General features: G+C 56.2%; 1 protein-coding gene across 1 annotated transcript; it reads left to right on the forward strand.

The window, feature by feature from the left end:
• The first annotated feature begins 7,305 nt into the window (after positions 1-7,305).
• Positions 7,306-8,208, forward strand: LOC136465532 (uncharacterized). Its single transcript, XM_066464223.1, has 3 exons — positions 7,306-7,407; positions 7,591-7,845; positions 7,936-8,208. Exons 1-3 carry the CDS (start codon positions 7,306-7,308, stop codon positions 8,206-8,208), a joined length of 630 nt encoding a protein of 209 aa, XP_066320320.1.
• Positions 8,209-25,548: the final 17,340 nt, after the last annotated feature.

A 25,548-nucleotide genomic window follows, 5' to 3' on the forward strand; every position in this document is an offset into this window, starting at 1 on the left:
GTGGAAGAAGTGAACGGGTGCTGAGAGCTCGCTTGCCGCTCAGTTGTGTGCTCGTGTCATGCTCTTGTGTCAAGATCCCCTGTCCACCTTGGCATGATCCCCATTTCATGGGGTGCCCTGCTTCCCCTTCTATAAGCGAAAGGAAAGTGCGGGTTACAGAGGAGGAAAAGGAGAAGAATGAGAGAGAGAAGATGGCTTCTAAGGCTGTTGGGTCCTTCTTCTCCTTCATGCGGGTCTCGCCGATCCTGTAGATGTCAACAGGGATGGCTCATGTTGTAGCCCTGTTCGTCACTGGTGCCATGCGCAGGCGTCATCTGCCAGTCATAGCGTTTCACTCCGTCTCGGCGGGCGTCATGGTGAACTGACGCGTCAAGCAGTATCCGTACGAGGATTAGGCAGAACAACACCGGCACCCCCGACACTATTTTTGATATGAATCCATAGGTATGGTCCGTCATGGCCACGGGTTACATCGAGGCGTGCCAGCCTCTTCCCTGACGTCAGAGTTTTGACCTAGGCCCATACGCTTGGACCTGGAGTGGTTGATGGCGGTATGGGTCCCCGTCGGAAGAGACGAAACCCGCGTCCTCGAGGTCGGGCGAGAAAGAGCCCACGACCTTGGGCGAGATGGAAACCACGTCCTTAGGGTTGGGCGAGATGGAGCCCACACCTAAGGGGTCGGGCGAGACGGAGCCCGTGGCCTCGAGGTCGGGCAAGACGGAGCCTGCGGCCTTGGGTGAGACAGAACCCGCGTCCTTGGGGTTGGGCGTGATGGAGCCCGCGGCCTCGAGGTCGGGCGAGATAGAGCCCACGTCCTTGCGGTCGGGCGAGACCTTTTAATACATCTCGAGCCATCCGGGGAAGTCAGCGTGGGCGCTAACTTCCTTGCTTTGGGTATTCCTAATATCGATACCCGACAGTAGACCCCGAGACTGCGGAGGAGTAGAATACTCTTTTGAAGGCTTTTCCAGACGGGAGGACTCTGAGGGCCTTGGCCTTCTTTTTGTAGCCCGCGGCATCCTAGTAGGACGATGATTCCCTTTTGTCGTGATCAGCCTTCTTGGGGGCATGTAAACATAGGATTCAAGAGGTCGAAAAGATGTTTCCTGATTCCAGTCCCCTAGGATCTGATCGGTCCGCCGTCAAACTACGACCGCGCATTCGGTCTCCTTGCGAGTCCAACTTCCCTCGAGCCCCCGCGTGTAGCAGGGGTCCGGTCGAGGGTTGGCTCATCTTTGTGATCGTCATCCCTCAAGCATTTTTTCAATAAAACAGAGGGGCTGAGCCGTGCCATGTTTTTCCTCGATGGACGAAACATGGTGCTCGGTGAGCTGTTAACGGGCTAGTCCAAGTGGGGCCCTGGCTTCTCGTTCATGGGGATCCATCATGGGTCAGCTGGTGACTAACTCCAGATTCTCAGTGGCCAATCCATATAGTTTTTGGGTCCGTTCGACCGGTCCCAAGGGCTCGTTACCCTTCTTTGAGGAAAAACCATGGACTGGGAAACGACCAAGACTCGAACATGCGCCAGGATGCCCGCGACGCTCATGCGCCTAGGTACTGGCTGCTAGTGGGCCCATCCATTTCCACCCCTCACTCTAAGGGTGCCCTAGAGCGGCTATGAACCCATCGGAGGGCCAGCCTTCGAACTCCTAGGCCTAAATGGGCCATAGGAGCGTTTTCAGCTCCGTGTCCCTCCTTACCTATGACGGTCCTCGCGTCGTCGTCCTACGACCGCGTGTTTGGTATCCTTGCGAGTCCAACTTCCCTCGAGCCCTCGTGATAGCAGGGATACAGTTGAGGGTTGGCTCGTCTTTATGATCGTCATCCCTTAAGCGTTTTTTCGATAAAACAGAGGGGTTGAGCCATGCCACGTTTTTCCTCGATGGACGAAATATGGTGCTCGGTGAGCTGTTAACCGGCTAGTCCAAGTGGGGCCCTGGCTTCCTATTCATGGGGGTCTGGCATGGGTCAGCTAGTGATCGACTCTAGATTTACAGTGACCAATCCATATAGTTCTTGGGTTTGTTCAACTGGTCCTAAGGGCTCATTGCCTTTCTTCGAGGAAAAACCATGGACTGAGAACCGACCAAGACTCAAACGTGGGCCAGGATGCCCGCGACGTTTGTGTGCCCGGGTATTGGCAGCTAGTGGGCCCATCTCTTTCCATCCCTCACTCTAAGGGTGCCCCGGAGCGGCTGTGAACCCATCGGCGGGCCAGCCTTCAAACTCCTGGGCCTAAATGGGCCGTAGGAGCATTTTTAGCTCCGTATACCTCCTTACCTGTGATGGTTCTCGTGCCCGTCTACACCGACGTCGAGTTGGACGACATCAAGAAGGAGGTGGGCCCTCTGGCATAGGACTTACCTATCGAGATGGGGGATGAGATCATCCCTCAAGAAATTAGTTAGGTAGATAAGCTAGGCGGTGAACTTATAATAAGTGGACAGGCTCTTAAATTTTGTTATGGTCAAATAGATTTTTAGCTCTTTCTCCCCTTTTTGTATAAAAAGGTTAATGTATTCCAACCCTTTCCGTCGTTAAGGCTGTAAAGCTCGGGGTACGGGTGAAAAACTCTGATCACGCTGGTGAGCAAAAATGCCATAGCCGCTAGGACATAGGTTTCTTTCAGTCTGACCAGTTTTACTAAGCATTCGTTTCTGTAACCCTTGCTTCTAGATCTTAACGTGAGAAAGGGTCGAGCACAGAGAATGTTTGTCGGGTAGATATACTCTTTAATGCGCTCTGACTCTTTCCGTAGTTAAGGCTAAAGAGCTCTAGGTGTAGGCAAAAAACTTTGATCACGCTAGTGAGCAAAAAACTTTGCTCGGTCTGACCAGTTTTACTCAGCATTTGTTTCCACAACCCTTGCTTCTAGATCTTAACATGAGAAAGGGTCGGCCATAGAGAATGTCTACCGGATAGATATACTCTTTAATGCGTTCCGAATCTTTCCATAGTTAAGGCTAAAAAGCCTGGGATGCGGGCAAAAAACTCTGATCACGCTGGTGAGCAAAAATGTCGTAGCTGCTAGGGCGTAGGTTTCTTGCGGTCTGACCAATTTTACTCATCGTTTGTTTCCGCAACCCTTACTTCTAGATCTTAACATGAGAAAGGGCTTGGCATAGAGAATGTCTACTAGATAGATATGCTCTTGCCCTCGAGTGAGGCCCGACCCCTTGCCATTGCTATGGTCGGGTGTCACTAAAGATCGAGGAGTCGATAGTGAAACCGATAAGAGAAAGCATGCGTAGATTAAGGGTAAAAGCGACATAGCTGTCCGATGTTCTAGGCGTTGATGGAGACTTCGCCGTCGATGGTCTTGAGCTTATAGATGCCTAGTCGGAGCACCTCTGCGATAACGTATGGTCCCTCCCACGGCGAAGAGGACTTGTGGTGGTTCTTGTTGCTTTGGACGAGGCGAAGCACCAGGTCCTCGACGTTGAAGGCCTGACCCCACACTCAACGGCTATGGTACCGGCGTAATAAAAAGGTTGATGTGTTCTAACCCTTTCCGTCGCTAAGGCTGTAAAGCTCGGGGTATGGGTGAAAAAACTTTGATCACACTGGTGAGCAAAAACACCGAAGCCGCTGGGGCGTAGGTTTCTTGCAGTCTGACCAGTTTTACTTAGTGTTCTTTCTGCAACCCTTGCTTCTAGATCTTAACGTGAGAAAGGGTCGGGCATAGAGAATGTCTACCGGATAGATATTGTCGGGTACCTTAGAATGGGGTACCTCGAGCGAACAATCAAAAGGGTCGCTAAAATCCCATCAAAAAATAAAGCTAGAAGGTAAGACGTGGGCCCCTCACCCACGACGACTGAGCCCACCAGGCCCCCCGCCTCGCCTCGAGACTCGCGCAGGAGGTCTCGGTACCCTGACGCTAATTCTACCTCGCGCGAGGCCCACCATGGAAGGCCTCGGCAGGGGGCGCATTCTCCATATCGCGCGAGGCCTCTCGCAGCATGCCTCGGCAAGGAATCCGATCTCCGTCTCGCGTGAGGCCTCATTCTCCATGTCGCTCGAGCCTGGCTCGTCCGCAGCCCGTCGCCCCCCGCCTCGACCGACCCTCCAGACAGCGCGTCATGTCTCATTAATGCTTCAACCACTCCCGCAATCTCAGCCGGACGATGGCTCAACGCCACAGAATGGCCGACAGGACCCGAGGTCACATCAGCGCCATACCGGCCGGGACAGGGCACGGCGGGGATTACCGGCCACTGTGTCCTAATGCTGTGTCCACGATCAGCGCCATACCGGCTGGGACAGGGTACGACGGGGATTACTGGCCACGGTGTCCTAATGCTGTGCCCACGATCAGCCGCCCACTTGAGGCCTCGGCACTGTACACCAAGGTCTCGGCTATCTTGAGGTTCGTGCCTGCCGAGACCCCTCCACTATGGCGTAGCCTCGGCACTGACCAAGTCTCGGCCTCGCGCACAGTCCATCCACAGTGGCTTGCATGTTCACCGCCGCACCCACTCCGAGACAGTCCCGGGGCTCCCACGACGCATAGGATCGGATGGGACGACCACACCGCCCTAGTGCTCCAAGGACGGACCACTCCGACGACCACGCCACCACAGGAACAGGCTACAGGGCCCGGACACGCCGCCTCTATTCACACGACACCGTATAGTTAGCTCATGTACTGTCCTTGTCCTCCCTTCAGGCTATAAAAGGAGGAGGAGGACGCCCGGTAACAGAGGGTAACACACGCACACATCCTAGCCGCCTAAGAGCAATGTCTCAAGCGGCCAACACGACACCTTGCCGAGACCTAGGACTAGCTCCCTCTCTCACCTAGCTTGTAACCCCCTACTACGAGTACTTCGGTGCAAGGAATACAAGATTGATCTCTCAGACTGGACGTAGGGCATCGATTGCCTGAACCAGTATAGACCTTGTGTCTCTTTGTATCACCATCCGGGATTGGGAACACGTAGAACAAATTCACTGGTTGGTTGAGGACCCCCCGGTCTGAAACACCGACAGTTGGCGCGCCAGGTAGGGGCCTCTGTGTGTCAATTTCGTCATCCCAGCAAGTTCCGGATGGCAGACCCTGTACGACCATTGCGTCTCGGCGCGGTGGTTTGGTTCGGGAGCCTAGAATTCATGTCTCTATGGCATGGGTACGACATGGTACTCCTCACTCCTCGAGCCCCACCAACAGACGATGAAGTCACGCACCGGTAGCCTAGGCGCAGGCGGCGCCCGGGCGGCTGCTCTCGCCGCGCCCGCCAGGCACGACGCGAGCATGACCACCCCAAAGCTACGCGAATCTAGGATGGCATGCCGCTCACCACCGGCATCCTACGACCAGCTGTTGGCATAGGGTCCCTGGCTGAGGACCTGTCTAGCCTGAGCTTGGACAAAGGAAAATTGCTGGTGGCACACGGCGATGCCCAGTCATCAAGCTCCGCCCCACCACTCCCTGAGGAGCCGATCCCGGCGGAGCAGAGTCTGGCGATGGCACCATCCCCATACCCCTTCGGGTTGAGAAATGCCGCCACCTCTTACGCCTACGTTTGCACTGCCGCTCACGAGGAACCCTCAGAGCGCCGCTAACGCTTCGGCCTCGACCTAAGCACCCACGCCGACTCCTCGGATGAGGACGAGGCATGGCCAGGAGTGGATTTCTTTGGACTCCACGACCCTGGGGCTTTGCGCCAGTTCTTGGCCGCAAGCGATTACTGCTTCGGCTACTCCGACTCCGACGACGAAGGCACTTACGACCCCACTCGCGAGTGTTTTCACATCGGGCTTGGGATGCCGAGGACGGGCGAAGAGGACGAGGGGGCAGGTAGCCGTTCCCCGCTTCGCCCAGGTGCGGGCGACGCCACGCCCCCACGCAATGTCCTGCCGGCTGCACGAAATGAGAACGTCGCTCTTGCTCGACCTCAGCGCCTAGACCTAGAATAGCTCCAGGCCAAGGTTGAACAAGACCAACTCTTTCTACAGCAGCTTTGAGACTCTCTCGAACAAGAACAGCGAGGTCACGGTGAAGGCGGGGGAGCCCGACGGAGGGCCCGCGATGTGCATCACCGCATCCATGACGACGAAGGGAGTGAGCAACCCCTAGTCTTCAATCGCGCTAGCCAGAACATCGCGGCCGTAGCAATGCTGGTCCGCGCAATGCCCGAGCCTTCTACCATAGAGGGGCGTCGGGTCCGCGGCGAGCTCCGGGATCTCCTAGAGACCACCGCGGTTCAGCAGGCTAAGAGTTCCGCCTCCCGATGGCACGGGGACGCCTCGAACCTGCCCACGGCACCGCCTCGGTAGGACAGGGAGGCCTTGGCTTGTTTCGAGCCTAACCGAGCGCCGATAGCCCACAGGGTCCCCGTGCTTCTGGACCGCCTCGACAATCGACGCGAGGTACAGGGAGACCATGAGGTGGTCAGCAGGCGACGACGCCACGACAACGAGGGGCCCACTTGGGGATACCACCCACACCGAGGTGGTCGCTATGACAGCGGAGAGGACCGCAGTCCTTCCCCTGAACTGCCAAGCCCTTGGGTCTTCAGCAGGGCCATCCGCGCTGCACTTTTCCCTACCCAGTTTCGACAACCAGCCAATCTCGCAAAGTACAGCGGCGAGACCAACCCTAAACTCTGGCTTGCCAATTACCGCCTAGCCTGCCAGCTAGGTGGTGCGGACGATGACCTGCTCATCATCCGCAACCTCCCCTTGCTCTTGTCGGACTCAACGCGAGCCTGGCTCGAGCACCTTCCTCTCTCACAAATCCATGACTGGCGTGACTTGGTTAGGATCTTCGTCAGGAACTTCCAGGGCACATACGTGCGCCCTGGGAACTCCTGGGATCTTAAGAGCTACCGCCAGAAGCCGGACGAGTCTCTCTGAGACTTCATCCGGTGCTTCTCCAAACAATGCACCGAGTTACCCAATGTCGGCGACTCAGAGATCGTCTAGGCTTTCCTCTTCGGCACTACCTGCCAGGACATGGTTCGAGAGTTAGGGCGCAATGTGCCACGCTCGGCTGCTGCACTCCTCGACATTGCCACCAGCTTCGCCTCGGGTGAGGAGGCTGTTGGAGCCATCTTCTCCAACAGCGACACCAAGGGGAAGCGGAGGGACGAGGCCCCCGAGGCCTCAGCCTCCCACCTCCCCAAGAGAAAGAAAAAGGGGCGCCTAGGGAAGTAAGAGGTCCTAGAGGCTGATCTGGTCACGGCCGTAGAACACAAGAACCCCCGAGGCTTCAAAGGCCCTAGGCCCTTCGATGACATGCTCAAGAAACCTTGCCCTTACCACCAGGGCCCGGTCAAGCACGCTCTCGAGGATTGCACCATGCTGCGGCATTACTACGCTAGGCTCGGGCTCTCCGATGACGACGCCAAGCAGAAGGGCGCTGGTGACCGCGATGAAGACAAGGACGATGGGTTCCTCGAGGTACGCAACGCCTTCATGATCTTCGGTGGACCCTCGGCATGCCTTACAGCGCGGTAGCGCAAGAGAGAACGTCGAGAAGTCTTCTTGATCAAGGTGGCCACCCCCCAGTACCTTGACTGGTCTTAGGAGGTGATCACCTTCGATCAAGATGACCACCCTGACCATGTTCCGAATCCCGGGCAGTACCCACTGGTCGTTGACTTGATCATCGGCAATACTCGACTCTCCAAGGTGTTGATGGATGGAGGCAGCGGCCTCAACATCCTCTACGTCAATACCCTGGAGCTCTTGGAGATCGACCGGTCGAGGCTCCAAGGCGGCATTGCCCCCTTCCACAGCATCGTACTAGGGAAGCGCACACGACCCATCAGGCGCATTGACCTTCCTGTCTGCTTCGGCACCCCCTCCAACTACCGCAAGGAAGTCCTCACCTTCGAGGTAGTCGGGTTCGAGGGAGCCTACCATGCCATCCTGGGGCGGCCGTGCTACGCCAAGTTCATGGCAGTGCCCAACTATACCTACCTCAAGCTCAAGATGCCAGGCGCTAGCGGTGTTATCACGATTGAGTCCACGTACGAACATGCATACGACTACGACATTGAATGCATCGAGTACGCTGAGGCTCTTGCGGAGGCCGAGACCCTCATTGCCCACCTTGACCAACTCAGTGGCGAGGTGCCTGACTCCAAGCGTCATGCGGGGGCATTCGAGCCCGTGGAAACCATCAAACTCATCCCGGTCGACCCCCCCTGCCCCGACGACCGGGCGCTGAGGATCAGCGCCACCCTTGATATCAAATAGGAAACCGTGCTCGTCGACTTTCTCCATGCGAATGCCGACATATTCGCATGGTGTCCCTCGGACATGCCGAGCATACCGAGGGAGGTCGCCGAGCATGCCCTAGACATCCGAGCCGGGTCTAGACCGGCGAGGCAATGCCTACGCCGCTTCGACGAGGAAAAGCGTAGGGCCATCGGTGAGGAGATACAGAAACTCTTGGCGGCCGGGTTCATCAGGGAAGTGTCCCACCTAGAGTGGTTGGCTAACCCCGTGTTAGTCAAGAAGAAAAATAGGAAATGGAGGATGTGTGTAGACTACACCGGTTTGAACAAAGCCTATCCGAAAGTCCCCTTTCCATTACCCTGAATCGATCAAATCGTTGATTCCACTGCAGGGTGCGAGACCCTATCTTTCCTTGATGCGTATTCTAGTTACCATCAAATTAAGATGAAAGAGTCCGACCAGCTCACGACTTCTTTCATCACACCATTCGGCATGTACTGCTACGTGACTATGCCTTTCAGCCTTAGAAACGCGGGTGCCACATACCAGCAGTGCATGACCCAGGTCTTTGGCGACAACATCGGGCACACCGTCGAGGCCTATGTAGACGACATCGTGGTCAAAACTAGAAAGGCCAAGGATCTTGTCAACGACTTGAGGATAACCTTCAAATGCCTTCGAGAGAAGGGCATCAAGCTCAATCCCAAGAAGTGTGTGTTTGGGGTCCCCTGAGGCATGCTCTTGGGATTCATAGTCTCGGAACGCGGCATTGAAGCCAACCCAGAGAAGGTCTCGGCCATAACCAGCATGGGACCAATCAGAGACCTCAAGGGAGTACATAGGGTCATGGGATGCCTTGTGGCCCTGAGCCGATTCATCTCGCGCCTCGGCGAAAAAGGTTTGCCTCTGTACCGGCTCTTGAGAAAATCCGAGCATTTTTCTTGGACCCCTGAGGCCGAAGAAGCCCTCAGCAGACTCAAGAGGCTGCTCACAAATCCTCCTGTCCTGGTACCCCCGACCAGGGACGAGGCCCTCTTACTCTACGTCGCTGCGACGACCCAAGTGGTCAGCGCTGCCGTAGTGGTAGAGCGGCAGGAAGAGGGGCATACTCTGCCCACCCAACGACCTATTTATTTCATCAGCGAGGTGCTCTCCGAGACCAAAGCACGCTACCCCCACATCCAGAAGCTAGTCTACACCATGGTCCTGGCCCGACGCAAACTGCATCACTACTTTGAGTCTCACCCAGTGACTGTGATATCCTCTTTTCCCCTGGGGGAGATAGTTCATAACCGAGAGGCCTCGGGCAGGATAGCCAAGTGGGCCGTCGAGCTTATGGGGGAAACCTTGACTTTTGTGCCTCGAAAAGCGATCAAGTCTCAAGTCTTGGCCGATTTCATGGTTGAATGGACAGACACCCAACTGCCACCTGCTCAAATTCAGATGGAGTGTTGGACCATGTACTTCGATGGATCCTTGATGAAGACCGGGGCAAGCACGGGTCTGCTCTTCATCTCACCCCTCGGAGTACACATGCGCTACATGGTGTGGCTCCATTTCGCTGCCTCCAACAACGCGGCAGAGTACGAGGCCCTCATCAACGGTTTACAAATCGCCATCGAACTTGGGGCATGGCGCCTCAACATCTGAGGCGACTCGCGGCTCGTCATTGATCAAGTGATGAAGGAGTCAAATTGCCTCGACCCCAAAATGGAGGCTTACTACAAATTGGTACGTCGCCTAGAAGACAAGTTCGATGGCCTCGAACTAAACCACGTCACGTAGAAATACAACGAGGCCGCCGATGAGCTAGCGAAGATGGCCTCGGCATGGGCCCCGATCCCCCCGAACGTCTTTGCCAGAGACCTCCACAAGCCTTCCATTAACTACACCCTAGTAGCAGAGGAGGGCCCGTCTATGGAAACCACGGCCAGGCTCGACGCCCCCTCTACTACCGAGACCCCCTCGACCGAGCCTAAAGTCATGGAAGTCAGCACCGAGCCTCCGTAGACCGACCAGGACGCGGATTGGTGAATTCCATTCCTCGATTAGTTCGATCGGGGGGAACTTCCTAGCAACAGGACCGAAGCCCGACGGCTCGCGCGCCGAGCTAAGGCTTACGTCCTCTACAATGACGAATTGTATAGGCGAAGTCCCTCAGGTGTCCTCCAACGATGTATCAGTTCCGAGGCGGGCCAAGCCCTGCTTTAGGACTTACACGCAGGCACCTGTAGGCACCATGCGGCGCCTTGGATGCTCGTAGGGAACGCTTTCTGCCAAGGGTTCTACTGGCCGACAGCGGTCACCAATGCTACCAAGCTAGTACGCTCCTACGAAGGATGCCAGTACTATGCTCGGCAGACACATCTCCCGGCCCTGGCCCTACAAACCATTCCCATCACATGGCTGTTCGCTGTGTGGGGGCTCAACATGGTCGGGCCTCTGCAAAAGGCCCCCGGGGGCTACACCCACCTACTGGTATCAATCGACAAGTTCTCCAAATGGATTGAGGCTCGTCCAATCAACCGAATCAAGTCCGAGCAGGCGGTGCTGTTCTTCACTGACATTATCCACAGGTTTGGGGTCCCCAACACCATCATCACCGACAACGGGACGCAGTTCACCGGTAAAAAGTTCCTGACGTTTTGCGACGACCACCACATTCGTGTGGCCTGGTTAGCCGTAGGACACCCAAGGACCAACAGCCAAGTAGAGCGTGCCAACGGCATGATCCTATAAGGCCTCAAGCCAAGGATTCACAACCGGTTGAAAAAGTTTGGCAAGAAATGGCTCGCCGAACTCCCGTCGGTCATCTAGAGCCTAAGGAACACTCCAAGCCAAGCCACGGCGTTCACGCCTTTCTTCCTGGTCTATGGGGCTGAGGCCATCCTCCCCACCGACTTGGAATATGGTTCCCCGAGGCTACAAGCCTACAACGAACAAAGTAACCGCACCACCCAAGAGGACGCCCTTGATCAACTGGAGGAAGCCCGAGACGTCGCGCTACTACACTCGGCCAAATACTAGCAGAACCTACGGCGCTATCAGGCCCAACGCATCCGAGGCTGAGACTTGAAGGTAGGCGACCTAGTGTTGAGGCTAGCACAGAGCAACAAGGGTCACCACAAGCTGACCCCACCATGGGAAGGACCGTACATCATCGCCCAAGTACTGAAGCCCGGGACCTACAAGCTGGCCAACGAGAAGGGCGAAGTCTTCACCAATGCTTGGAACATAGAACAGCTATGTCGCTTTTATCCCTAAATGTCCAAGCATTGTATATATCGTTTCTCGAAATACAATTAAAAAGCGTTCTTTAGTTGGTCTAATTTTTCAAGGAACCCCCTGAGCCCATCGTAGGTCTCGGCAGTATAATAACACGACAAGGGAGACTCGGCTCTGCCTTGGCAGAACCAAGCCTCCCTCGGGGGCTAGATGGGGGACTCCCCCCTAGGTCCCATGCACCGTTCTTTAGTTGTTTTTTCACAAAAATTCCTACACCAAGACTCTAGCAGGCTCTAACGAATCAGTTATAAAGACTCCTCGGACCAACGTCTGTTTCCTAAGCAAGAGGTCGGTAGAGTCGCGAGATGGCCTACGCCTCCGGGCTACGGCACTCCCTCACTACCTCTCGCTCGAGGGACGGCTTAGGCCCCAACGGGGTGCTTTGCAAATGAAATCCGATCAGGGGCAACAGAGGGCAGAGGCTCGGAAACATAAGAAAAACAACTAAGAAACACAAATACTTCAGAAATAAAGGCCTCGACGGCCACAAGCGTTACGATGCAAAAAATAACCCCTACTTTACTTTTACATAGCCTTCGGGGCACAGATCAAGGCTTAGGGTCTTCAGCATCGACAGATGGTAAGGGAGGAACCACCTCCTCTTCGAAGAGTGTCGCCAACACCGTGCCAGGGCCTTCCGCCGCCTCCATCAGCTTCGTGACCACCGCGTCCGCCTCCTCGTCATCATCAGGCAGGACATACCCATCGCTGATGGCCGGGAGGTCGACGCCGATGTAGTGAGAAGAGATGACGGCCAGCGCGCGCTTGACACCAGTATGCAGCGCTCCTCGGAGCCGCTCGCGCACCTGGTTGCTCAGCGCGGTCAAACGGCTCCCCAGGGAGCTGCCTGACTGAACCCCCTCGACCTCTAAGGCCTCGCAGGCGGAAAGGGCAGCACGTTTCAGCGCCTCGTGCTCCCTGATCTCGGCCTCGAGCACCGTCTGCACCGCACTGGAAGCCTCGATGGCCCGAGTGATCTCCGCCTCTGACTCTGCACCGAGGAAAATGGAATGAGGCCGAGCGAGGGAAAAAACAACCTAAGTTAGGGACAGAAGCCCATGGAACTCACCCTTGGCCTTCTGCTCCCAGCATTAGGTCTCGACCTGACAAGCCTCGGTCTTCTCCTTCCAGCATAGGGCCTCGGCTCAGGAAGCCTCGGCCTCCTCCTTCAAGCGCTGGGCCTCAACCCGAGAAGCCTCGGCCGCCCTAGAAGCCTCACTCCCTAGCTCTGCGTCACGCAAAGGAGTTAGGGAGTGAACATAAGAAAAAGAAAACAAAATGAGGGGACTAAAACTCACCCTCGACCGTCCTCCTCCAAACTACAGCCTCGGTCCACGAGGCCTCAGCTGCAGCAAGGGCCTCGTCCAAGGCACCTTTCATCAGCTGGTGCGCCCTCTGTTCTGCCCCCAGCTGCCCCGCGTGAGCCGCGGCCGAGGCCATAGCTTCAATGGCTTAGCCCCTAAAGGCATCCCGGTCGCTGACCGCGTGGGTGAGCTCCTCCTCCAACTCCTTAACCCATGCCGCTAGAGGGGCGAGTTGCGTCTGGGCCGTGGTTGCCTCAACCTTCGTGTCGACACAACAAAGGCGGAGGTCCTCTACCTCCATGCTCCGTGTCGACAGGAGCTTGTTGGCGCTGGCAAGAAGGTCCTTCTGCCGCTGAAGCTGGTCCCAGACGCCCCTCTCCCACCGGAGAAAGACCGACTTCCCAAGTGACCGGGTCTCGAGCTCCTGGGGAAGCAGAACGAGGGTCATTGGTTGCAATGAAACCAGAAAAGGACAACATCGCGCGAGAAAGGAAAACACGAACCTGGGCAACTCCGAGCAGTTCGTCGGCCACCACGGACAGGGCCGTCTGTAGCGACTGCTCCGCCAGCTGGCGGTATTGCTCGAAGGTGCCCCAGTGCCCGCCTTCGGCTGCGTCCTCAAGGGCGAACAGAGGCTCCCCCTCAGGGTCATCTCGGCTCTGCCACAGTACTCGTGGGTGATCCCACCCGCGAGGCTCGGGTCGTGCCCGCACGAGGGCCAAGCTTCCCCCATCCAAGAACGGCGCCGGCTGTTCCATGGCACCAGCATCCTCGGCGTCGACCACCTCCTGTGCCCGGGAAGTATCATCGGAGGAGATCAGATAGACCTCCACCTCCCGGGCGCTCTCCCGCAACAACGGTGGGCCCTGAATCAAGGGCGCCACCGAGGCCTCCGCCACCCGCATCTCCGCCTCCTGGACAGACGGCCTCACCGCCATCACGACGGCCTTGGTAATCTCAGGGGCTCTGGCCTCTGCAATTATGGCCTCAACGGTCTCGGGGGCTTCGGCCTCCGCCATCGTGGCCTTGGCAGACATAGAGACACCGACCGCGGCCACTGCGGTCTCAGCGGTCGAGGGCACCGTGGCCTCCATCGCCTCAGCCTCGGAGACCCCGGCGGCCCCGGCAACCAAGGGCATGCCGGCCCCATCCGACTCGTGAGCCTCGCCCCCACGAGGCGGAAGCGCTCCCTCCCTTGTCTGTGTAGGGGCCGCCTCGGCAACCCCTCCCTAGGCGGCCGGCCCCTTTGGGTCGACCCTTGCCAACGCCGCGCCGCGTTGGATAGCGGCTTGTGCCTCTGCCACCCAGTGGGCGGAGGAGCCGGGGCTCGCCTTATGCGCCTTAAGGGGCGCCAATGGGAGCTCGTCCGCAGGCCACTTCCGACCAAGGAAAATTAACCTACAGGGTCAGCGCGAGACCAAAAAAGTGAATGGAAGGCACTATGACCCTGCCAAAAATACACTTGCCTTGAACGGGGCGGCAACCGCTTCTCCACAGCAAACCTCGTCCGCAACGGCGGAGGCGGCGGCAGAGGCGTCGCCTCCGTATCCATCGGCGCCGATTGGTCTTCAGCGGACCCCGGCGCCCCTTCGGTCCTCTACAGGGGCGATGGCGTCGCCTCCACCACCACCTGCTCCACCATAGCCGCTGAGCCTACCGGGCTGACGACGCGTTTGCCTAACGCCCGCGCCTCGGGTGTGTCGGCCTCGGCCCCGGAGCGGGCAACCGCTGGCCCCGGGTCTGCTTCTCCTCCCCCTCACGGGGGTGCCGGGCTGCTTGCCGACACCCCGGGCGCCACCTCCATGATGTCAGGAAGGTGGTCTAGGGGACCTCGCCCTCCCTCGCCCTCGTCATTCCCGTCCAAGGCCTCCGTCGACAACGACGTCGACGGGGATTCCTCCAACGGTAGACCATCCTTTCATTGTTGACGGCGGTGCTTATCCAGCTCCTCGCGCGTGAGGATGTGCTTCGTGCGCTTTGCCACCTTGGCGTCCTTTCACCTCTTCTGAGCATCGGCGTGAGCACAGTTGATCACCCACCGCCCCACGTCCTCGGGAACGGGCGGTGGAGAGGAGCGCACGTCCCTCATCCCCTGAAGGAACAACAAACGCGCATAAGGGAACAAGGGGTAAGGGGAGACTGAGGAGGCTCACAGGCTACAGCGGCACACAACTTACCAGTGAAAGGAACCCCCACGACGGTCGCATCACAAAGGGGGTCAAGTTGCCGCCCTTCAACTTTGCCTCTACCGTCTCCCCCACTCGACGAAGAATTTCCTCGTCGGAGAGGGCAGAGGAGGACATCCGGATGCCCTCCATGGGTTCACCCGGCCTCATCTCAAACAGCCGCCGCCGCCGAGCCATCAGTGGCAGCACCCTCCGGTGGTGGAAGGCGGCCACGACCACAGCCACGGTGAGGCCATGGCCCCATAGCCTCGCTAGCCCCTCCAGGAGCGGCTCTAGCTTGGGCTGGTCGTCCTTCGGGACACCCCACTTCCATCTCTCCGGGCAGCTCCCCACAATCTGCCCAGTGTAAGGGGGAAGTCCTCCGTCATCGTTATGAAGGTAGAACTAGCTCGTGTACCACCGTCGGTTGGAGGACGCGAGCTGGGCCGGGATGTAGAGGTGCTGGCAGTCCTGGCGCACCTAGAGAGTGCAGCTGCTGGCCCTCATCGCCTTCTTCTTACCCGACGTACCCGTCAGCTTGGTAGTGTGCCCCGCCCGGAATAGGTGGAGCCACAACTCCCAATGGGGAGCAATCCCCAAATACCCCTCGCAGACAGCAACAAAGATAGCCGCCTAAGCGATGGAGTTGGGATTGAAGTTGTGGAGCTCCACGCCGTAGTAGTACGGGAGCGCCCGCATGAACCGGTCCACCGGGACGCTGAGGCCGCGCTCGTGGAAGGAGACAAAGCTCACGACGTAGCCGTCGCGAGGCCTCGGCTTCGGCTCACCGTATGGAGCAATCCACTTTGGCCTGGCGGGGTCTATCACCGGGTGAAGGAGTCCACCATCGACAAGCGACTGAAGCGTCTCCTCGGTGACGTCCGACGGGTCCCAGGGGTCCGCCTCGACAACGACGATGTCGCCGGCCATGGGTGCGATGGAGGAATCTGGTGCGGTGGTGAGTTTTTTCTCTCTCTCTCCCATGCTCTTGCTTTTTTCTCGCTTTCTCCCTAGGTTCGCTCTTCTCTCCTCTTCTTCCCGGCACCCGCTGCTCTAGCGACGGCTCAACGGAGGCAGTGCTAATGCAGGCAAGGTAAGACGAGGAGGGGCGAGACTCTTCGGGTATTTATGTAGGGAGGAGGTGAAACGAACGGGTGATGAAATCGGGGAGGTTTTCCCCCAATCCGGCGCGGTTAACCACGAGCTGATTTCGCCGACCCACGTGCCCACGTCTCCCGCATTAAATGCGAGGACAGTTACGTCCCATCCACCTCGCCACGCTCGGCCACTACGGCAGCAGGCATCATTTCGACTCCCCATGAAACCACCTCAAAAGGCGCGTCGCCCGTGCGAAGCCAATAGGGAAGATATTCCCTGCGGCCTATTCCTTTCGTATGAAGGAACCAGGCTCTGAACCTATTACGATCCAGGGGTTCGAAGGCTGGGCCCTAAAGGGTTTTGACAGCTACCCTAGGATAACAGAGTCAGGGATGACCGCGAGCGATCCCATATGGGGCTGAGGCCCAAGCAAGCGAAACGCTTGGGACACCCAAAGTTGTGTCCGAGACTAGAGGAAAGTCTCCGAATGGGATCCCACCGTAGGGAGGCACCGAGCCACCGAGGCCCAGCGAACGGCCTCGGCACCCACTAGAGACATCCTCTGGTACTCTTGGAGTGTGTCTCTGGACTGCTAGCCATCCCCTAGCGAACAAGGTTCGGGCCTCCACTCAGACTACCCGATAACAGCTCACCGGAAGTGCCACCGCTCGTGCCCACCGAGGGTAGCGAGGCACATTCCACCCCTCCTTCTGAGCGAAAAGGAAGCGTGAGGGTCGCACAAAAAGTCAGGGGAACCCCTGATGGCCTTCTCATTTTATGCAGAGGCTAGGGGGGCTCTTCCTACAACCTTGTCGAGACCCAGCGACCCCAGCTTGCACTCAAAGGGGCTCGGCAAAACAAACCCTCCTTCCGAGCGAAAAGGAAGCGTGAGGGTCATACAAAAAGATAGGGGAGCTCCTAACGGCCCTCTCACCCTATGCAGAGGCTAGGGGGCTCTTCCTGCAAATACGCCGAGACCCCAACTCTCGGGCTCACGCCCAAAAGGGGCCTCGGCAAACAAACCCTCACGCGCGAGGGGTGTATAAAAAGTCAGGGGAACTCCCGACGGCCCTCTCGCTCCACGCAGAGGCTAGGGGCTCTTCCTGCAACCTTGCCGAGACCAGAATAGGCTCGGCAAACAAACCCTCTGTCCGAACGAAAAGGTTATGTGAGGGTCGGATGAAAAAGTCAAGGGACCCCCGACCGTCCTCTTGCTCTAGGCGGAGGCTCAGGGGTTCCTCTTGCACTTGAAGACCAAGACAAACGGTCCAAGCCCACACTAGAGGTTTCATTACAAAACACAATAAAGGGCACCGAGCCCATTACGGTCCAGGGGTTCAAAGGCTAGGCCTCCAAGGGGTTTCGACAGCCGCCCCAGGGCAACAGAGTCAGGGACGACTTCAGGGCGAGCCTATGAATGGCCTAGGCCCAAGCGAACAGTCGTTCGGGGCGTCCTAAGTCGTGTCCGAGACCGGTAGGGAAGTATCCGGATGGGATCCCACCGTAGGGAGGCACCGAGCCACCGAGGCCCAGCGAACGGCCTCGGCACCCACTAGAGAAACCCTCTGGTACTTTTGGAGTGCGTCTCTAGACCGCTAGCCATCCTCTAGCGAACAGGGCTCGGGCCTCCACTCGGACTACCCGATAACAGCTCATCGGAAGTGTCCACGCTCGTGCCCATCGAGGGTAGCCTAGCACATTCCACCCCTCCTTCTGAGCGAAAGGAAGCGTGAGGGTCATACCCAAAGTCAAGGGGGCCCTAACGAACCTCTCGCTCCGTGCGGAGGCTAGAGGGCTTTTTCCTACAGCCTTGCCGAGACCCCCGCAACCCGAACTTGCGCTTAGGGGCTCGGCAAATGCAATAAGAACTACTCGTTCAAACACAAAAATAAAAAAGCCCCTGGAGAAGTAACTCCACTCCTCCAGGGCCTCGGGGGCTACACCCACCGGAACCCCAAGATACAAAACCCAATTCCTATGGGAGCGGGTACGAACCAAGCCTAGGCAAACCCTCAGGGAGAGTGCACGCACTCCCCCGGAGGCTCGGGGGCTACTGTCGGGTACCTTAGAACGGGGTACCCCGAGCGAACAATCAAAAGGGTCGCTAAAGTCCCATCAAAAAATAAAGCTAGAAGGTAAGCCGCGGGCCCCTCACCCGCGACGACCGAGCCCACCAGGCCCCTCGCCTCACCTCGAGCCTCGTGCAGGAGGTCTTGGCACCCTGACGTGAATTCCGCCTCGCACGAGGCCCGCCATGGAAGGTCTCGGTAGGGGGGGCATTCTCTGTATCGCGCGAGGCCTCTCGCGGCATGCCTCGGCAAGGAATCCGATCTCCGTCTCGCGCGAGGCCTCATTCTCCGTGTCGCTCGAGCCCGGCTCGTCCGTAGCCCGTCGCCCCCCGCCTTGACCGACCCTCCAGACAGCGCGTCATGTCTCATTAATGCTTCAACCACTCCTGCAATCTCAGCCGGACGATGGCTCAATGCCACAGAATGGCCGACGGGACCCGAGGTCGCATCAGCGCCATACCGGCCGGGACAGGGCACGGCGGGCATTACCGGCCACTATGTCCTAACGCTGTGTCCACGATTAGTGCCATACCGACTGGGACAGGGTACGGCGGGGATTACCAACCACTGTCCTAACGCTGTGCCCACGATCAGCCACCCACTCGAGGCCTCGGCACTGTACACCAAGGTCTCGGCTATCTTGAGGTTTGTGCCTACCGAGACCCCTCCACTACGGCACAGCCTCGGCACCGACCAAGTCTTGGCCTCGCGCACAGTCCGTCCATAGTGGCTTGCACGTTCACCGCCGCACCCACTCCGAGACTGTCCTGGGGCTCCCACGACGCACAGGATCAGATGGGACGACCACGCCGCCCCAGTGCTCCAAGGACGGACCACTCCGACGACCACGCCACCACAGGAACAGGCTACAGGGCCTGGACACGCCGCCTCTGTTCACACGACACCGTATAGTTAGCTCATGTACCTTCCTTGTCCTCCCTTTAGGCTATAAAAGGAGGAGGAGGATGCTCGGTAACAGAGGGTAACACACACACATCCCAGCCGCCTGAGAGCAACGTCTCAAGCAGCCCACACGACACCTTGTCGAGACCTGGGACTAGCTCCCTCTCTCACCTAGCTTGTAACCCCCTACTACGAGTACTTCGGTGTAAGGAATACAAGATCGATCTCTCAGACTGGACGTAGGGCATCGATTGCCTGAACCAGTATAAACCTTGTGTCTCTTTGCATCACCATCCGGGATTGGGAACACGTAGAACAAATTCACTGGTTGGTTGAGGACCCCCCGGTCCAAAACACTAACAGATATACTCTTTAATGTGTTCTGGCTCTTTTCATAGTTAAGGCTAAAAAGCTTGGGGTGCGTGCAAAAAACTCTGATCATGCTGGTGAGAAAAAACACCATAGCCGCTGGGCGTAGGTTTCTTGCGGTCCGACCAGTTTTACTCAGCGTTTGTTTTCGCAACCCTTGCTTCAAGATCTTAATGTGAGAAAGGGTCAGGTATAGAGAATGTCTACCAAATAGATAATCTCTTATCAACCCCCGAGCACCCTCTTGAAAGGTCCGACTAGATCGAGCCCCCATACCACGAACAGCCACATGATGGGGATCGATTGGAGGTGCCTTCGCCGATGTCCTCGTCCCGCTTTGCCTTGCCCTTAGGGCGATCGAAAATTGCCCCGACCGCCTCCTCGCCCGAGGCATGGCTGGTGATGATATCAAGGAGCTCCTTGGTGGTTCGAGGGCCCTTACATCCTAGCTTGTGAACTAGGGACTCATAGGTGGTCCCAGACCGAAAAGCTCCTATGACGTCGGCGTCGGCGACGTTGAGCAGCTCGTTGCACTGCCGGGAGAAGCGCCAAATGTACCCACGAAGAGTGTCCCTGGACTTCTATCGGTAGTTTTTGAGATCCGATAGGTTCCCAAGATGCGTGTATGTGCCCTGAAAGTTTCCCACAAATATCTCTTTTAGGTCCGCCCAACTTTGGATTTGGTTAGGCGAAAGGTGTTCCAACCATGTTCGCCCTGAATCGGCCAGGAACAATGGAAGGTTGGGGATAATGAACTTGTCACTATCCGCTCCACTGGCTTGGCAAGTAAGCCGATAATCCTTAAGCTACAGTCCAGGGTTTGTTTCCTCGGAGTATTTCGGGATGTTGGTCGACGGTCGGTACCATGGTGGGAAGATGGCTTTGAAGATGTGTCAACCAAAGGCCTGAGGTCCCAACAAGTCAGGGCTCGTGCTTCGGTCCTTGCCGCTGTCATAGCGTCCACCACGATGAGGGTAGTAGCTGTGGCTAACCTCCTCCTTCTCATCGCCGTAGGCATGCCTACGGGCATCCGGGGTGTTGTGCACATCACGGTGGAGGCCGAGACGCTCATGCACTGGGGCCACGGTGCGCGGCCTGCTGCCTCACTACGCCTGGTGGACTGACATGTCCCTGTCGGGTTGCTCTGAGGGCACGCGCTGGCTGGCGTCGAGCTCGCATTATCGGGATAGCGAGTTCTCGACCTGCTGCGCCGCCGCACGCTCAAGTAGCATGCGAATCTCGCGATAGGCCCGATGATCCTCAGGTGTCGTGGGCTCCGAAAGCCCCCGGAGTAAGACCACCATGGCAACGATGTTCTGGCTTGCCGGGGTGAAGTGTGGGAGGGCTTTGTTGTCCTTGATGATCCTCCAGTTCACATCGCGGGCCACGATGCATGCATGGCCACCGTCTCCGTGGTGCTCGATCTCTCGCTCGAGCTTCGTGCGTTCCTGCTCAAGCTGGAGTCATGCTTCTTCGAGCTCTTGGTGCCGTGCCCTTAGCTACTCTACCCACAGGCAAGGTGGGCCCCCTGCATCCCCCTCGACGTCATCTGATAGGGTAGCCCCTCTCTCATGGATGCTTTCAATGTATCCCTCGAGGGTACCTGCCATGAAACATTCTCGTGAGGGGTGATGGCTGCCCCTGCTGGAGTCAGAGTCGGAGGGCGACTCTAATTCTCCTACGAGAAGGTCATGAAAAGATTCCACGATGTGTTCGGTCATCCCCATGAACTCGTCGTTCATAGGGGATGGGGTCATGCGCTACGCCATAATAAGGTGGCCAATGGTCTCTACGGCATTGCGCAGACCGAACGGGAGCGTTGTCGGGACGCTCCGGATGAGGTATTCCAGGGAGAGCGGCTCTCCTCTGGCAAGCTGCGTCATGATGTTGGCGAACGAGAAGGTGAGGCGACGTAGGTCCTCCTGGGACGGTCGGGGTCCTAGGAAGGCGCCAAGCTGGTGCTCTAGCCTCCGATAATCGAAGCCAAGGAGCTGGTTGCTCCCAGGGGCGTGGGCCTCTGGTGCGTGCAGCTGCAGCTCCTCTAGCGCCTCGGCGATCGTGTCGAGGCCAGAGGAGTGGAGAGGCTGGACGGCGGCGGGAACCTGCGCCAACTCTCCCTCCATCGTAACGATGAAGTCCACATTCCCAAAGCACACGTGCGCGCCCAGGATCCAGCTGACGCCGTGACTAGCCATCTGAGGCCTGATGTGGACATCGAGACGCGCAAAAAGCCCCTACTTGGCGCGCCAACTGTCGGTGTTTTCGGACCACCGACGAGTAAATTTTTATTTGTGCGTCTGGGTCTAATGGTGTGCTCGGAGGACACAAGGGTTTATACTGGTTCGGGCAGAACATCCCTATGTCTAGTTCGTTACTGCTCGTGTTACCGGCATTTGGTTTGCAGTAGGGGTTACAAACAGGCGAGAGAGGGGGAGGATCCCAAGTCTCTGGTGGAAGGAGTGAACGGGTGCTAAGAGCTCGCTTGCCGCTCAGCCGTGTGCTTATGTCATGCTCTTGTGTCAAGATCCCCCGTCCCCCTTGTCTCGATCCACATTTCATAAGGCGCCCTACTTCTTCTTTTATAAGCGAAGGGAAAGTGCGGGTTACAAAGGAGGAAAAGGAGAAGAACGAGAGAGAAGAAGGCTTGCAGGGTTGCTGGGTCCTTCTTCTTCTTTATGCGGGTCTCGCCGATCCTGTAGATGTCAACAGGGATGGCTTCATGTCGCGGCCCTGTTCTTCACTGGCGCCATGCATAGGCGTCATTTGCCGATCATGGCGTTCCACTCCATTCCGGCGGACGTCGTGGTCAACTGACGTGCCTGTCAGCATCCGTACGAGGATTAGTCATAACAACACCAGCACGCCCGACACTGTTCTTGATGTGAATCCCCAGGTATGACCCGTCATGGCCATGGGTTACATCGCGGCGTGCCAGCCTCTTCTCTGGCGTCAGAGTTTTGACTCAGGCCCATACACTTGAATCTGGAGTGGTTGGTGGCGGTATGGCTCCCCGTCGGACGAGACGGAACCCGCGTCCTCAAGGTCGGGCGAGACGGAGCCCGCGACCTTGGGTGAGACGGAAACCACGTCCTTGGGGTCGGGCGAGACGGAGCCCACACCCAAGGGGTCGGGCGAGACAAAGCCCGCGGTCTCGAGGTCGGGCAAGACGGACCCCACGGCCTTGGGCGAGACAGAACCCGCGTCCTTAGGGTCAGGCGAGACGGAGCTCGCACCCAAAGGGTCGGGCGAGACAGAGCCCACGGCCTCGAGGTCGGGCGAGATGGAGCCCGCGGCCTTGGGGCCGGGCGAGACCTTTTAATACATCTCGAGCCATCCAGAAAAGTCAATGTGAATACTAACTTTCTTACTTTGGTATCCGTAATATCGATACGTGACACATACATCAAAACTCATGTCCGCGGATGGACTCGGCTGTGCAGGAGCGAACACCGTGGGGGTGATGAACAACACCCCAAAATGAGGAACCATCACAGGGATGCCCTGAGCTCTGGACGCATTTTGCCATGTTCTATTTTTTTTTGTAGCTTTGGGAGTATTTTAGTGGTGTTGCCTTTGTGTGTGTGTCTTGGCCATAAGCAGGGCCTTGCCTTTCAACCCCGACCTTGTCTTGCGTGGTTGCACTATAGCTGACAAAGCTGCCATGTGTCCACCTGCATGTCTGATGTTGTTCTGCTTGTGTTTTATGCCAGGTAGCTTATGTTAGGTTCCTTAGTTGTCATAGTGCGTCGGTGTATTTGCTCCAATGCATTACTGCACATGTGCAAGCGTGTATGGTGTCTCTCCATGTTAATGAGCAATATTTCTGGTTTGTTATCTATGCTGACCTGAAATTGGATGAACCGAATAAGTGCACAGTTGTGTGCGATGCTCTGCATGTAGCAACTCCCTCTGCTTTTTTGCCTCTAGGTAACACAACTTTAGGATATATCATGCTTCAAATCTTCTTCCATCCTCCCACCAAACCTTGCTTCTTCTTTCAACTTCATTAGCGCCATTGGAGCATGGTGGCATACTCACCGCCTAAGACCCCTGCATGTTCTCTCTTGAGTCCTTTATCTCAGAAAGACACTCCCTCTCCATTGTGCTCACCTCTATGACACCTAGCCACCATATCACCATCACAAACATCTATGCCCCCTCGAACATAGGGACTCTATCATCTTCCTTGAGGGTCTTGAGGAGCTTGCCCCTCGTATGAGTCGTATCTCTAGCCCCTAGCTTCTGCTTGGTATTTCAACCTCGTTCGAACTCCTGAGGATAAAAACACCCCCTCCCATATCCCATCCAAACCTTTGTTCTGACTTCAATGATACAATCAATCAGCTTTGGTTTGATGAGCTACCTCTTCTCGATCGTCACTATACCTAGTCCAATAAAAGAAACCCACCCACCAGTGGCGGATCCACGGGGGGCTAGGGGGGCTGCAGCCCCCCTCCCCCATGAGAGTGATTTTGCTTTGTATTTACTATAGAAAAAACGTGATTTCACCATTAATCTTCGACATTTGTTCTAAATCTCTATTGATTAGCCCCCTCGAGGTGCTCATCTTGGCTCCGCTAATGCCACCCACTCTTGCTCGCCTCAACTGAATGTTCATCAATTTGGACCTCATCTCCTAACTCCCTCCTATCCCTTCCATGCCCAACCTCGGATCATACTCCTATAATGGTGCCTGTTTCCAAAGATATCCTATATATGCTGACCATCTTCTACTTTGAGAACTCATGGCTTATTAATCCACTCTTACTTCCTGCGTGGCACTCAGCCTAGCTCGAAGCTCTCCACTCTAACGGCGCTACTGGTCTGCTCATGGGATGTCTCAAATTTGCGAGAGCTACGACTAAGGTTTCGGCATGATGTAACAGGACATGGCCTGCACTCATCTAGAATTACAGATTCATCCTACTTTTATTTAACTATCTTGAGGAGGGACGGAGTCTCTCAAGTGCAGAACTACAGGTCCGAGCGGCTCATGAGCTCAAGGGTCGGGCTACCTACTGGAAACAGTGAGGGAAAATCAGAGCAATTAGGGAAGGAGATAACAGCACTACCTTCTTCCACACGCATGTAACAGGGCGCATGGAAGAACCAAATTTGTTGTGCTGAAGTCAATGAGCCTCAGATCACAAACCAAAATGGCAAGATCGAAACCCTAACTAACCACTAGCAATCATTTCTCAGGATGTCAGGTGCCTCTACCTGGCACTTTAGTTGCAGCGATATCTACAAGACCGAGTCCTTCACTGAACTTGAGGTATTGGTTGCAGTCACTCAATAAATTGTTCTAGCACCCCAAGGTCGGACGGGGTGGCCCTAGGTACACAGTGGCATGGGGAACAATCAAGTGGGAAGTGATGGAGTTCATTCACACCTTCCATATCGAGGTCCCGTCGACCTAGCACATATCAACCGATCGTATGTGGTGCTACTGCCAAAGAAACCAGGACGACCCAAGTGGATGCTTTCAAGCTAATTTGCCTACAAAACTGCAATATCAAGATACTTGCAAAGTTGCTGACAACGAGGCTCCAAGCTGAAATCTCTAAGCTCATCGACCTAGACCAAACCGGATTCATACGAGGACACTCGATAATTGAGAACTTTGTGTATGCAGTTGAACTAGTGCAGAAAGTCACATGATCTTCACGCAGATACAATGACAGGCGATTGAACTCAAAACCTCAGGCCTCGCACGAATTTTCCCTACCCCTTCCCCCTACTTCTTCACCCCAAAATCACTAGTGACTAATTGAATGATGCTATTCTTTTGTGTCCACTTTCACAAATCTTATAACAAATATTTGAACTCCTAAATAATTTTAAATTTAAAAGTTTGAACTAAGGATATTTAGATCTAATCATGAAATACAATTTTGATTTGGAGCGTGTATTCATCCGAGATCATTTGATCTTTTTAAATTTCAAAATCTAAAAATGTAAAATATATTTCGGAGGTCCTAAATGATTTCAAACGTAAAAGATTCTCAACTATGAAGTTGTAGAACTGTTTGGGCTCTACAAATTTTTATATAAAAGTCTTTGTTCGACTTAATTTGGGAAAGTTATAATTATTTTTGTGTTGTACTTAACTTTTAGAGGCAAACCACATTGCCAAATGTAACTAAAAATAAGTTTTTAGAGGCT

The sequence above is a fragment of the Miscanthus floridulus genome, chromosome 7 (assembly GCF_019320115.1).
Source record: "Miscanthus floridulus cultivar M001 chromosome 7, ASM1932011v1, whole genome shotgun sequence".
NCBI classification, from domain to species: domain Eukaryota; kingdom Viridiplantae; phylum Streptophyta; class Magnoliopsida; order Poales; family Poaceae; genus Miscanthus; species Miscanthus floridulus.